This window comes from Tetrao urogallus (assembly GCF_951394365.1).
Source record: "Tetrao urogallus genome assembly, chromosome: 6".
Taxonomy (NCBI): domain Eukaryota; kingdom Metazoa; phylum Chordata; class Aves; order Galliformes; family Phasianidae; genus Tetrao; species Tetrao urogallus.
The window spans coordinates 46,731,031-46,744,953 of record NC_136819.1 but is presented as its reverse complement, the minus strand read 5'-3'; the positions used below and the strand labels follow the sequence as shown (position 1 = coordinate 46,744,953).

The window sequence follows — 13,923 nt, the reverse complement described above, 5'->3', positions numbered from 1 at the left end:
AGTATCATATCTACTCTGCAATCTGCTAGGAATACCATCTTCCTGAACTGAACTTCACACTAGATGCAAATATGCAGAGAACTGTTTTTGCAAAAGTCTGAATCACAACTAAAGAAATTTACAGTAAATTTTGAAAGCCAGATTATTAAAAAGAGTTCAGACAACAAAGCATTAGAACAGTAGTTTCAGCGCACGTAGCATTACCACCAGATGTTTGCACTACACTGATGGAGTTACTAACTATGGGATGCACGGAGCAAGAGAACACTGCAGAGACAGACAAGTTTATTCTAGGACAGAGTCGGATTAAACCAAAGAATTTTAACATTTGCCAGCAATGATTTTCATCTAAGGAGGAAGAACTGAAGCTGAGAAATTCTACTCCAACCTCACTCTGTGAAAAATTAAAACTCCCAGGCTGACCTAGGAAGGCTTGTCATTCACGTATAATAGAGAACAACATTCTTTTTTTTTGCTACTGCCTTTTTGTTTCCTCGGAGGGAAATCTTCATCTTTACACAATGGCGATCTTGCACAAGCATCTAAAAATGCAACCTCAATTTTCAGAATCACAGTTGACAGACAACATAAAATACCTAGTAAATATCAATCACTGTAATGGTTTACATATGCACAACATTAAAAAGTACATCGTTGTGCTACTGTTTATAAAACTTTCATCAAAAACAAATTAGCCTGAAAGAGATCAGGACAGAATACTTTTACATTTGCCTCTGCCACAGAAATCAAGCCAAAATTTTACAACATGGGGCCAGGAGTTTCTTCTGTCATCCAGATTTTGAAACGATTGTATCCAGTAAGTGAAACAAACAAAAAAAAACACTGCAAGAATCTCTAAATATTTCACATATGTTGATACATTTTGCAACAGTTTAACTAAAAATCCAAGCAAGCCTTGACACCAAATTTGCAATTACTTATTCAAGGAACCATCTTGCACTTCCCAACATTATCACTTCAGTCAGCTCTATTAAGTAGATCACATACCCTCAAATCTTTTACTTCTTCTTGCTGTTTCAATTTTTCATAAAATGATGTGAAAAAATCACTTCTTTCAACATGTCTTGGTGCAACACACAGGGCATCAATATCAGCACCTGGAAGCATTCATTGATGCAAGTAGGTTACTCACACTTCACACACATGAAATGCCAACAGTAGTCAGATTTTTCTTCTAGAATAAAGCAAAATTTAGTTTTTCTTTCTATAGCTGCTCCCAGAGTTGACTGGGAATGACTTTTTAAAAGTTCATGCCATGAAACACACAATACATATATCCTTTTATTTTGCCATATTTGCAATAATTTTCAAAACGAACAAGCCATGAGAAGCCAAGTATGCAACCTTCTTGGGTTTTTTTTAAGCAGCTTACAATGTGTCCCCCCCTCCCTGCTTTTTCCAACCCACAAGAGCACGGATAGATCCAGGTTTTAACTTACAATGAAAACTAGTGGCTGACAAAAATCTAACACTTCAGCACGACATTTAGATATGTCACTATCTCAGACATGAAACAGTTTTTATAACAAATGCAAATTTTACCTTTTGTATGGACCCCTAATCTATAGGATCCAAATGTAAAAATTTTTCCTCCAACATTTTCTATTACAGACTGTGGAAGATTCTAAACAGAGCAAACAAAATCGGTTATTTTTACTTTAGCAAACTATAATGGCACATGTATTATAAAAGGAAAAATATCCATAAAATTCATGTTATTACAGATTAACATCTTTTTGAATAGCAGTTCACTCCTTATACAGACGTTGTTTCGGATTAAAAGAGAAGTACATTTTGCATTTGTGAAACTTATTTGTAACGTCACAACTATGCTAAACTTTACTGCTTCAGTCTTGGTAATCATTTCTGCAGTTCTATACCTCAGGAGCTTCAAAATATTACAGATGCTCAACTCACCCTTCTTAATGCTTGAGCACTTTAAGCTGACTTCAAAATTATGACATTTAAATTTAAAGCAACAGAAAAATATCATTTACAATACCAATGTTTATTAAATTACTTTCATTCAGAGACATCAAGATTACATTCTTTAAGGTAAGTTTGTGTTTGTGAGAAAAGCTATTTTGCACTAAAATTGTTTAGTTCCACTTACTATCATAAAGATACTAAAGTTCCCAGGTTTGTATGTTTAAAGAACTTTTAAAGCCACAGCTTCACAGTGGCCAAAGACAGTTATCATTTCAGAATAGGATGCACTATGTTACAATTCACTAGTAGTCACACAGCAAAAGACAAAGAAATTGAAAACAAACTGTAAAATAAAGTATGTTGGATGAACTTCAAGTAGTTTCAGATCTTACACCAGTCAAGATCCAGTTTCTATTTTGTTTCCAAGGAACAACTTGTACATTATGTGCTTTGTTCTTTTATAACGTCCTTTCTTCTTCTTTTTTTTTTTTTTTTCAAATAACCTTGTACTTGTCTAAATGCCCATTTCATAAAAGCACAGAGAATGAATACAACTCTAAACATGCTCAAAACAAAAACAGCTAAAAAAAAAAAAACAAAACAACTAGAGTTCTCTTCTCCTATGATGCATCATTTTAAAATTGGTAATACATATTGAAAATATCTCGATACAGCAGTCTTAGACTGAATTATTTCAAGTAAAATATATCCATACCTTGCTTTCACTGATTTCCCGTATCCATTCCTTTACCAGGTTGTTCAGTTTTCCCAAAATTAAAATCCTATAGATAAAACAGCAGAATCACAGACCACGAACATAAGAGCACAGTAACACTTTTTTTAAGACCTTGATTATCATTATACAATGAATCGACTAGAGTAACATTGTAGATCTAATTACAGATCTCATCTCTAAAACACAATGAAACAAAGGCACTCTTAAAATAGTCACACACCACTTTTTCTTCCTTAAGGATATTTCAGTAATTTCAGTTTTGAAGCAATGCAAGCATGCAAGGTTTACACACATTTTAGATAAATGGATTCTACACACTTTCGAAAAACAAAAACAGATTAAACCACATGAATCTTAAAGAAAAGTGAGAAAAAAAAATTCTAACAAGCTTATTAACAAGGAAAAAAAAAAAAAAAAAGAAAAAAAAAGAAAGACGAGCAACCAGAACAAAACAGTCACGGGAAAAAAATGCAAGCCAATCTCCTATATTTACAGGCTATTTTAATTCTAACACACTGCTCTTGAAGATAGAAAATAAATTCAGTATTTCAGGAAGCTTTTAAAAAAGCATCTAAAAGAATGCAAACATGCTTGGGGTTCAGCAGTTAAAGAGAAAACTGGTGCAATCATGTTTACTCACCTGCGTTGCAGTTCTTCTTCCTCTTCAAATACACCATAGGGTTTAAGGGTTTCAATCAATTTCTGGGTAAGCATGCAGTCAATCTCCTTGGGGGCAGCTAAACTGATAGGTGAGGTAATGCCATAATGCTTCTGCAGTTGCTGTGTTTGTGATCCCTGGGTTGTAACAGGACTAATAAAGACAATTGGATAAGTTACTGACAGAATCAACATATATATTTCATTCTTATCTGAGTAGCAAACACAACACACGCCAAAGAAAAAAAAATAAAGCCTGCTGATAGTCACATCCCAGACCAACCTGTATTAATTCTGAGTTATTACAGATAGTGGTACAATTACTTTTCTCTTGCACTGTTGCAAATTTCTATGAGGCACCATCTTCTGTATCAACTGACTTTACACAAAACACTCACCTAAGTAAGAAAGCTTTAGCACATTCTGAGCTCAACAGCATCACATAATTACCCTTAAGATGACTTTTCTTCTGGCTAGCAATACAGGATGGTTTAGAGGAACAATGACAGCTCAATTTTTGTTGGCGAAAGTACTGTTATTCTGTGAATCAAGGCTATATGTATGATTTAGGTTGAAAGGAACCTTTCAGGATCATCTTTTCAAACTAAACAAATAGTTATCAGTCAAACTACAAGCGCAAGGACAGTATTCAAGTCAATTCTCCAGATTTCAAGGTTTTGAAAGGACAGGCAAGCAAGCAAGAGAGTTTAACGAGAAACACAGAGGTGAAGGTATCATAATATTATGAAATCAGTAACTGCCTTCTTAGATTAGCATCTGGAGTACGTGAACAGCCAGGCAGTTACTGATGCTCAGTATGTGTTTGTGACATTCATGTTCAAGCAGGGCCTTATTTTCAGAGCAGCAATTCTGAGTATTTCAAAATTAAATATGCTCCTATGAAACATACAAGCGTTTAGACTCCATGACTGCTGCACACTATACTCACATAGTTAAAGCTTATTTGAACTAACAAAAAACTCTTAAACTTGCTCCATATCATAGAAATGATATGTTCCTAACAAGTACAATAGCCAAATTTTAACTGTTAAGAACTTAGGACCCTTGCTGCTTATATACTTCAGAGATGTAAAAACTACCCTATGTAAATCTGTTAAAGTAGCTCTATATATTACTTGCAGCATTAGAAATTAGTTTTATATGGACATATTGACTAGTTTCCTCTAAGTTATGTATATTACTATTTTTATACCCGAAAGTGACAAATCACAAAGTATACCAAAAAGAATGTTTCCATTAAAATATGAAACAAACTTGTTAATGAGCTCTTACAAGACCAGTATTATAATCCCTCATCACAACGCATCTCAAGAAAAGTAGACATTAAATAAACAGCTACTTCAAAAAGCTTTTCCAACATCTAAATCATTATCTGAACATTAAAGCAATATTTGTATAAAGATGTTTAATATTCAGTGTTACGCTCTTGCTACACAACCTTACTCCTTCAATACTATAATGCAGTGTTTGCATTTAACACCAGATGTACATAATATATTACTAGTTTGGGCTCAGATTAGACATTAATACTTCTCTTTCATGAATTCAGCTATTCATTCTACAAGGGAAAAGGCTCTATGATCAATCTGATCTCCTTTAGCTTTCACAAAATCTAAAAAGCAATTTGTCTCTGTAAGATATTCTGACTGACCATGTCTACGAAAGTCTCGTTCTTGGCAAATGCAACACTCCCCAGTGTATCACTGTATTGTCACTCCTCCATGTTTACACGCATCACTGCATTACCAAAAGTAAAATAAAATAAAACAAAATAAAGTAGAATTTTCACCTAACTACTGCACTGCTAAGAAAAGCTACTGCACAACTTTATTTTCACTTCCATCATCTGGCCATCATCTGCTCAGGACTTAATTCCTCATTTTTATGAAGACTGAATATTGATAAAAGCATATAAACTTAAACTGACCAAAACCAACAAAAACAAGTATAACTTTCCACAAGTTAAACTGATTTAATTCAAGTGATTTTGAGCCCTATAATTTGTTCTTTTGCAAGCTAAACTTTCCGCTTAGCAAGTCCTGGTACAACTGCCGATTGGAAAAAGGAAAAAAGGAAGCAAAGCAGGAAGAAAAAAAATATCAAAAATAGTACATAAAAATCAACCTTAAGTAATCATCTCTGAAATATTTAACACGCCTGCCTCTAACTAAGGTTTTAATTGCCAAGCAAATAATTTGGTAGCATCTGAAACATTCATATAGACCTTAGGACTTTTTGTGAACGAAACCACTGATGTTCAGACGAATTATATAAAGCAGAAATTCAAGTTAAGAATCACAGAATCACAGAATTGTAGGGGTTGGAAGGGACCTCCAGAGATCATCGAGTTCCGCAGAGCTCCCCTCCAGCAGGTCATCCCCCAACCTGTACTGGTGCATAGAATTATTCCTCCCCAGATGCAAGACTCTACACTTGCTTTTGTTAAACCTCATCCGGTTTTTTTCTGCCCAGCTCTCCAGCCTGTCCAGGTCTTGCTGAATGGCAACACAGCCTTCAGGCGTGTCAGCCAATCCTCCCAACTTCGTATCATCAGCAAACTTGCTGAGGGTGGCCATTATCCCCTCATCAAGGTCATTGATGAAGATGTTGAACAAGACCGGACCCAGCACAGACCCCTGAGGAACACCGCTAGTTACAGGCCTCCAACCGGACTCTGCACCACCAACAACGACCCTCTGCGCTCTGCCTGCTCTTAAGGACAAAGTAAGTTACTAAACAATCTCGTTTTAAAGAGAATCTTCAATCTCGTTTTAAAGAGAATCTTCTTAGAGATGTCAACATTAACAGTACTTTCAGCCATTTGAAAGAATCTTACAGTAACCCAACTTGGAAACTACTCATAAGGATAATCAAGTCCAACTCCTGGCTCCACACAGGACCACCCAAAAATTAGACCATAGTTCTGAGAGCACTGTCCAGACTCTTCATGAACTCCAGCAAGCTCAGTGCCATGGCCACTGCCCTGGGGAGGCTGTTCCAGTGCCTGACCACTTGGTCACAAAATATAAGCTCTCGATACATAAACATCCCTTGCATGTTATGCACATTTTTAGTTATACCACAAAGCAGGCAGGTAAATTTGAACTACAACTTCTCTTTTCCTTTGCCAACTTTTTTATTTTTTCTAATTAACATTCTTTTGAAATGTTACAGTTTGTTTTTAGAGGTTTTTAAACCAGTAAGTTAAAACAATGATTTAGTTTTACTTGCATATTTTTCTCCCATAAACTTGCTAAGCTTCACTCATCCATAACTACATGCAATTCAACAAGTACTGCACTTCACAGAAAAGCCTGACTAAACCCACATTGGCAGAAATGGTTTCTGTATTAAAAAAGACTCTGACACAGAAATAATAAAGGAGACTTCTGAAGTCAAATCAGTAATGCTGACCGAGTTCTCTACTGACATGCAGTGAAGTTAAGGCCATTCCATAAGCTCCTTCACATACATGTAATAATTGCATAAGATATAGCAGAGGTATAAGAGCAGAGTGTAACAGGTGTGCCATTAAAATGGAAGTTGGAGAGAAATGGAGACTCCGTGGCCAAGTTCTGTGATCCACAGTAGTTCCCTAGGCAACCTTAGGTGTCCACAACACAGGAGAATCTGATGTACTGACTCTAAGAACAACACCTGGATGGGGACATGGTGGTGGGGCCAAACTGCTTACTTGCCACCCTGGCCAAAAGTCTGTCATCCTTTTGACAAAATGCCATCTTTTGGTGAACTTTTGCCCATTATAGTGCTGAAACACACCTCCATCCCAAAAGCTACCATCTCAAAGGCACGACCACTGACCGTGCACTCTGAATTTTTTTATCCCATACCTTTAAAAGCAACGCATGAGAATTTTATGCCAATCAGAATAAATGTAATGACTAGTGTGACTCAAGCTCCATTGGTAGTGTAAGAAATAGAATGAAATGGATTACAAGAGAAAATATGGGAGAGGGTACCACTGCAGACAAGACAGGACATCACTGGTCCATGGGATCTGTCAACAGGCTGAGCCTGTCTTCCTCCTCTATACTGACACCTACTGGAAAAGGCTCACACAACCCACTACGCTGATAGAGAAACTCAGTAATCTCTGCAGAGCTTGTTTTATAACCTAGCACACTTGGGAGCAGGCTGTATTACTCTTAGTTCTTTGCGTGCACTTTGCATTATTCTTGGTTAACCTCACATACTCTGCAGATAGTGAATTATCACCAGCAATCTAAAAGAATCTGTAATCTGTTGCAAATAAACTGCACCATTCACTAGGCTAGTCACGTGACTTCTGCATGGGCATGGCCAAAGTTCTTTCAGAGATCGAGCCATGTGTGTTTTGATTGATTGAACACCACTAGACTAACAAGGGAGATGTGAGTGAGCTCACTGACCAGCGCTACACAAGTCAGGCAGCACACTGTTAGTGAATTCGTACTCATGATAGTTCATATATCAAACTGGACTTAAGGTGCCAAATCAAGCATTACTCAGAAGACTGCCCTCAGTACAACAGCATCTCAGAAGGTATCAGCAAAGTACAGAAGAAATGGTATTCAGCATGGAAAATCTGTGTAAAATTCATTTTGGGATGCAAAAAAATCAATCAAGTTCTACGTAACTCGCGTTCATCTACATAAGTGACAGCAAATCTTCAAAATGGTAATACAACAATTGGAAGTATGAGTTTCTTCCTCTACCTCTGATGAGAAAACAAATTTCAAATAAAGCATTTGCTCACAGCTTTATAAATGGAAAATAAATTATAACTGAAAAATAGAATTTAACCTCATGCTTATTTTTAATGTTGTATTCACCTTACATTTTAGCCAGAAAACAATTAACAATCCTAGACCTGCAGCAAATTTACACAGAAGGAAAGGCCAGGCAAGTATCAACACTAACCTTCTAGCTGAGAGGATTAGGGAAGTTAAGTCCCTAGGATTGGGAGTGAGAAGGCTAGTCAAGTCCACTTCTCATTGAAGTTAAGCATTAACAAAACCAAGGAATATTAAACTAAAACATAAAGTCCCAACCCAACCATTCAGTCTTAACATAAGGGGTAGATTTGCTAGGCCCTATCAGAGTCCAGCAGACAACTCAAACCATGCTTATTTACTTATTCATTTTAATGAGACTAAACTTTTAAGATCATGAAGATTACGATATTCTTTGAGGCTGATGTTGTTTATTTCCCATCAACCACAAACACGCACAGATGTGGTTCCTGCACTACTATGAAAATAAAATTTTTGCCAATAACACAATACAAAAAGTTGCAGAAAAATAAATGTAGACTTAAATTTAAAGACACTGTGGCTCTCGCTTTATTTTGTCCTGAACATTTAAGGAGCATAGGCTCTTCAAGCAGTTTACACCATCAGCAAACTCAACCACAGCTATGATGGTAGCATGCAATAACTCATATTCAAACATTAATCTCCAACTCTCAGAAAAGAACACCTGTAATGCAGTTTTCCCCCTACCAACCCCCTCACACACACAAAGGTCCAGTCTATATTAAGTTTACGGAAACGTAGCTAAGATACTTTTTTTCTCCTTCAGAAACCAAAACAGGTTGTATCTTACAGTTATCAATAAATACCGAATCAAGAAGAATAAACCCAGGTAATACAGCCACAGCTGAAACCATTTTACAACAGTGCAGAAAAAAAGAAGTTATCATCTAATTATCATGTCCAGACCATACAGCCAACACTGATGAAACAAGAAAAAACATGGACTGTCCTAAAGTAGTACCAGTAACCCACAGAAAGTTAATTTTAAATGTTTAACTTCAGTCAGGAATTCTGGCTCAGTCTTGCCTCCAGATATGAACATCCATCTTAAACACTCTCAGTAACTATCCTCTATATTTGCCCCCACTGACTACATCAGTAAAATTCAGTCTGTCTTAAATATTGATAAGCCACTTAAGTTAGACTCCTGAAGCAACGCTGGTCATCACAACATCTGATCAATCAACTGGGGCTAAATTCACAAAGCTCAAGTTCCAGCATGTTAGATTTCAGAGAATGTCTCAAAAAGTTTTGTTTATTTTGAAGACTTCACCATCAGGGATTGACCCGTCAATTTCAGATTAAAGTTTCTGTTTAATGCTAATGTATTAACCACTACACACAACATCTCAGGAATATACGAAAAGTCTCAATGAAGTCTGCACAAACCCATCACTGGGAAACACGCATTTCACCTTAAGACAATCCAGCTGCCCTTTCTGAGCAAAAGGTTTTCAAATTCAGCAAAAAATAAAGTGTGTAAATTGCCAGTACGGTAGGTTCAAGGCACCTAACGCAGATGCAATGACAAACAACAGAAGTATGGAAGAAGAGATTCAGCTATGGCAATCGTCCCCTCTGGCTCATCTGTCTGGGACAGTCTTTGTACAGAATAGCAAAAACAGCACGTCCAGACACACACCCATCCATGACATTCTTACTAACAACAGTTTCTGATGTTCTGGTTTAAACTGCTGAAATTGTTTCTGGACTGCGCAGGCAACAACTGAAGGGAAAAAAGAGAAAAAAAAAGCCACCCGAGATTTATTGCTATTCTTGAGACAAAACACTCAAGGTAGTAGTTTAAGAAATTCTGTAAGGCTGAATATCAGGAAGCAACAAAGACAGGAATCAGATGAAATGGTTCAATATTAAGAGATTAACTTGCCTCCAAGGTGAAATTCACCCAGCCCAAAATAACTGCGTTCCCAAGTACTGTGTTGTATCTATCTTCACAGGTATCAAACTTTTTTTTTTCTGGAGTCACAGTAGAAGACTGAAAACTACCGCAAAAGCACCCATTTGCCTTATGGTTCCTACTGTACAACATCCAACAACTTCATCTTCAGCTGAATTTTTTAGAGGAGTTTCCCCTTGACTATCAAAGCTTTAAGGCAAATTTCTTCTGGAGTATGTCTGGTGCTTTCTGGAATTAGTAAGCATTTAATTCCTTCCAAAATTCAGTCTATAAAAACCTGAGCTCTGTTCAGAAACACAACAGTTACCTTGTCCCACTCACAAAGTAATACTTTTTATAAACTTGACTTTCTACTCTAAAAAAAACAAACCACTACCCATGCCCCAAAAGTCAAAGACCAGTTAATAGAACCAACAACTTTCACAGCACTTCTACACTTAAGTGTTCAGAATGCTGATTCTGTGTGCTTTTTCCATTTATGGTTAAAGATAAAAAAGTTTTTTTTACAAAGATTTTACGAAGACTTCAGCAGATGAGTAAGTTCAGCAGAGAAGTTTTAGATGCAATAATATCAGTAGTTTAACGAGAGACAGATTTCTGTTTGGAGAGACCAAAAAGCCCAGGTTACATGAAGAGACTGCATCATCAATTTACAGAAACACAGCACCACTTCATTGATTCCAAAACTTTTCTCCGTAAAACCTCATCCTTATTGAAATATATGGAACTCAGTGAGCTTCATTTCTCCCTGCCATCCTATGTTCTAGACAATGCTCACCAACGACTACTGTTTATCTAACAGTTAGCTGAAACGTATCTTTATAACACGAGAAATATTTGCTTTTTACTTTTGTTTCCATCAAGGCCTAGAAAAACAAACTACAAAAAACCCCTACAAAATTAGTTACATAAAGGAAATCTCTTCTTTTACATAAGGAATTAATGACAATCACGGTAAACACAAGTTCCCAGGATAAATTTAATGCTTTTATCAACCATGAAAAGGCTTTTTCAAAAAATACCAGCTATTAGCCTCAATATAACCTGAGTCTGCTCTCCTACAACTGAAGCACCTTGTATGCTGCACACTTGCTGAGAACTTCAAACTAACGCTTTTGACATAAAGACTTATGAAAGCTGCTGGTTTTGTGAGAGATCAGCTCTGACTTGGCTTGTCAATAGTAGACAGCATCCTCAAAGGTAAAGTTTACAGGGGGGTCTTGAAAGATCAGGAAGTGATCTGCAACTCAAACTATACAATGTTACTTAAGAATGTGTAGTTTAGGTATCAAATTTCAACTTTAGGAAAACTGAGCAAGGAATTCTACACCTTTTGAAGTAGAAGATCATTAGTGTTACAGTTCATTCATTAGAAGTAGCACAAAACTTTGAATGTTGTTATGAAACAAAGTCACAGCAAAATAAACTACAAACGAAAGCAAACAAAGTATCTCACTTTCCTGTTTTCCTTAAGAAACAAAGGAAAAAAAACAATCAGTGAATTAAAAAAATCCAATATGGCACACTTCAAACTTTCTGGCAACTTTTCATTCCGGAACATAATGAACATGTGCAAAACTTATCTACGAATACACTGCATTCTCATTATACATAGCTCAGAAATTCCTTGGGATGACCATTTTCCCTATTATCTTCACCCACCGTGGCAATCCTGCCACATATTTTTGTTTCAAATTATCTGCACCGTGATGAATGCAGCAGTATTTTAGATTCAATAAGCAAACTGGGCTATTCTGTACGTGAACTGTACACACAAACAACAACAGTGATTGCAGTAATTCCAAATTATTTGTAACTCCAAATTATTTTTAACTCAATATCCCACCCTCTCTCAGGTGTACACATACCTTATACCTACAAGTCACACCCATCACTGACTTGTTCAGGATAAATAATCTATTAACATTCGCACTATGGAACAAAAGAGTTTTTTCATCTCAACCATGTGCCGTCAAAACGGCGGCAAAAGAAAAAAAAAAAAAAAGGGGAAAAAAAAAAAAAAAAAAAAAAAGAGGAAGGGGCGGAATAAACGGAAGCGGAGAGGAAACAAGACCAGAGCCGCGTCTCCCTCCGGCCCTGCAGGCCCCCGGCGGGGTGCCGGCGCGGCGGGCCCCAGGCACGAGGCTGCGTGCAGGAGAGCCCCGGCCCCGCGTGGCGGCGGGAGGGGCGGCAGGGGGCGCTGTAAGCCGCAGCGCCGTGCAGGAGTCACCGCGGGCCGGGGGAGTTCCGCAAGGACAGGGGCCGGGCTGGGACCGCGTGAGAACCGCCGCCCCGGTCTCCTCCGCCCGCACGATGAGGGAAAATCGTTCGCTCGGAGGCCGTGGGAGAGACTTCGCCGGCACTCCTGAAGGAAAGGGAAGCTTCGCGTTTGGCGGCGGGATATAAACACGCGCGGCGCTGCCGCTCAATGCCTCCTGAGCCGGCGTTCTGCCAGAGCCCCGCGCACGTCCCCTCACCCTCCGGCCGCTAAAAGACCACGACAAAGTAAAGGCCGCATCAGCGTCTCCCCCGGTGCGGGGAAGAGGCAGGAGCGGGGCGGGCCGGCCCCGCTGCCCCTCGCACTGCGGCACCGGAAGGGCACGCGGCCGGCGGGGACCGGGAGCGAGGAAGGGCGAGAGGCAGAGAGCGCCGAGTGCCGGCCGCGAGGCGCGGGCCCGTAAGTTGCTCCGCGAGGGTTCCAACTTACAACGGCATCGTCTCTCCGGCTCCTCCTCCTCCTCCGCCGCCGCCGCCACCACCACCGTCGCCGCCGCGTCTTCCCCTTCTCCCTCCTCCTCTTGTTCTTCGTCCTCCCCCACCGCTGCCGCCTCCGGACCGGTCACTCGCCCCGCCGGGAAGCGGGAGCCGTGACCATGGTAGGGGCCGGGGCGGGGGTGAGGGCTCGGAGGGAAGAGAAAGCCCTTCGTCGGGCCCGGCCGCCGCCGCTTCACTTTCCTCTTCCCCTCCGGCCTTCTAACATGGCGCCCGGGCGCTACCACAGCAACGTTCTAGAACGGGGGGGGACCTACGCAGCGGCGCGGCCACCCCCGCACGGCGCGCACGCTAGCCGGTCCGCGCACGCTCAGTTGGCCGCGGGGCCGGGAGGCATCCTGGGAGCTGTAGTTCTGGTGAGAAGTGCGCCGGGGTTTGAAAACAAAGCTCCAACGGCCGTGAGGCGGCGCGTGCGCACGGCGTGGCGGGGCAGCCTGTAACCTCGGCGCCGCCGGGCTAACGCGGGGCGAGGCTGGGGCGACCCCGCTGAAGGGGTTGACGGGAAGGGGCGAAGCTGTGACGAAAGGCTCCGCGCTGGCGCCGGCCGGCCTGGGAGCCTTTAACTGTCATGGAAACTGATGCGGCGCGGCTGCGGGCATTTCGACTCCCGCATCCGTGGCCGGTGCCAGGGCCCTCGAGTCTTGAGAAGGGGCCGCCTGCGGAAGGTCCCTCCACCTCGTTTCGTTGAATAAAAGAGAGAATTCTGTTCAGGCGTGGGCTGGCTTTCATCCCTTCTCACCTACATCAGACCTATTTTCTTTTTTAGATCCCACACGGAGCAGAGAGACTGTTTTCTAATAATAAGCTATGAAAGCCCTGTTTGCAGTAGACTACATCTATCTCAAAGACTAGCCTGAGGTGGAAGTGATCCACAAAGATCAAGTTCTGAACTTCAAAAAAAAAAAAAAAAAAAAAAAAATTATGCTTTGCACAAGCTGCTCAAAAATTTATTCTTAGGAAAGTACATGTACTACGTGTATAGCATGTATAGCAATTCCACACAGAAAGCATTTTTATATGTGTCATTGTATTTTTTTAAAATTATTTTTATTTTG

At 39.9% G+C, this 13,923-nt stretch overlaps 1 protein-coding gene across 1 annotated transcript in view; it reads right to left on the bottom strand.

The window, feature by feature from the left end:
• PAPOLA (poly(A) polymerase alpha) overlaps positions 1-13,597 on the bottom strand; it is a gene marked incomplete at its 5' end in the record, with an annotated part of 39,216 nt that extends 25,619 nt beyond the window's left edge. The window contains 6 exons of the mRNA XM_079537477.1: positions 1,009-1,118; positions 1,564-1,645; positions 2,666-2,732; positions 3,327-3,497; positions 12,149-13,088; positions 13,330-13,597. Coding sequence (XP_079393603.1) covers positions 1,009-1,118; positions 1,564-1,645; positions 2,666-2,732; positions 3,327-3,497; positions 12,149-13,088; positions 13,330-13,597 — 1,638 coding nt within the window. The remainder of the gene's footprint in view (positions 1-1,008; positions 1,119-1,563; positions 1,646-2,665; positions 2,733-3,326; positions 3,498-12,148; positions 13,089-13,329) is intronic.
• Between the last annotated feature and the right edge of the window lie 326 nt (positions 13,598-13,923).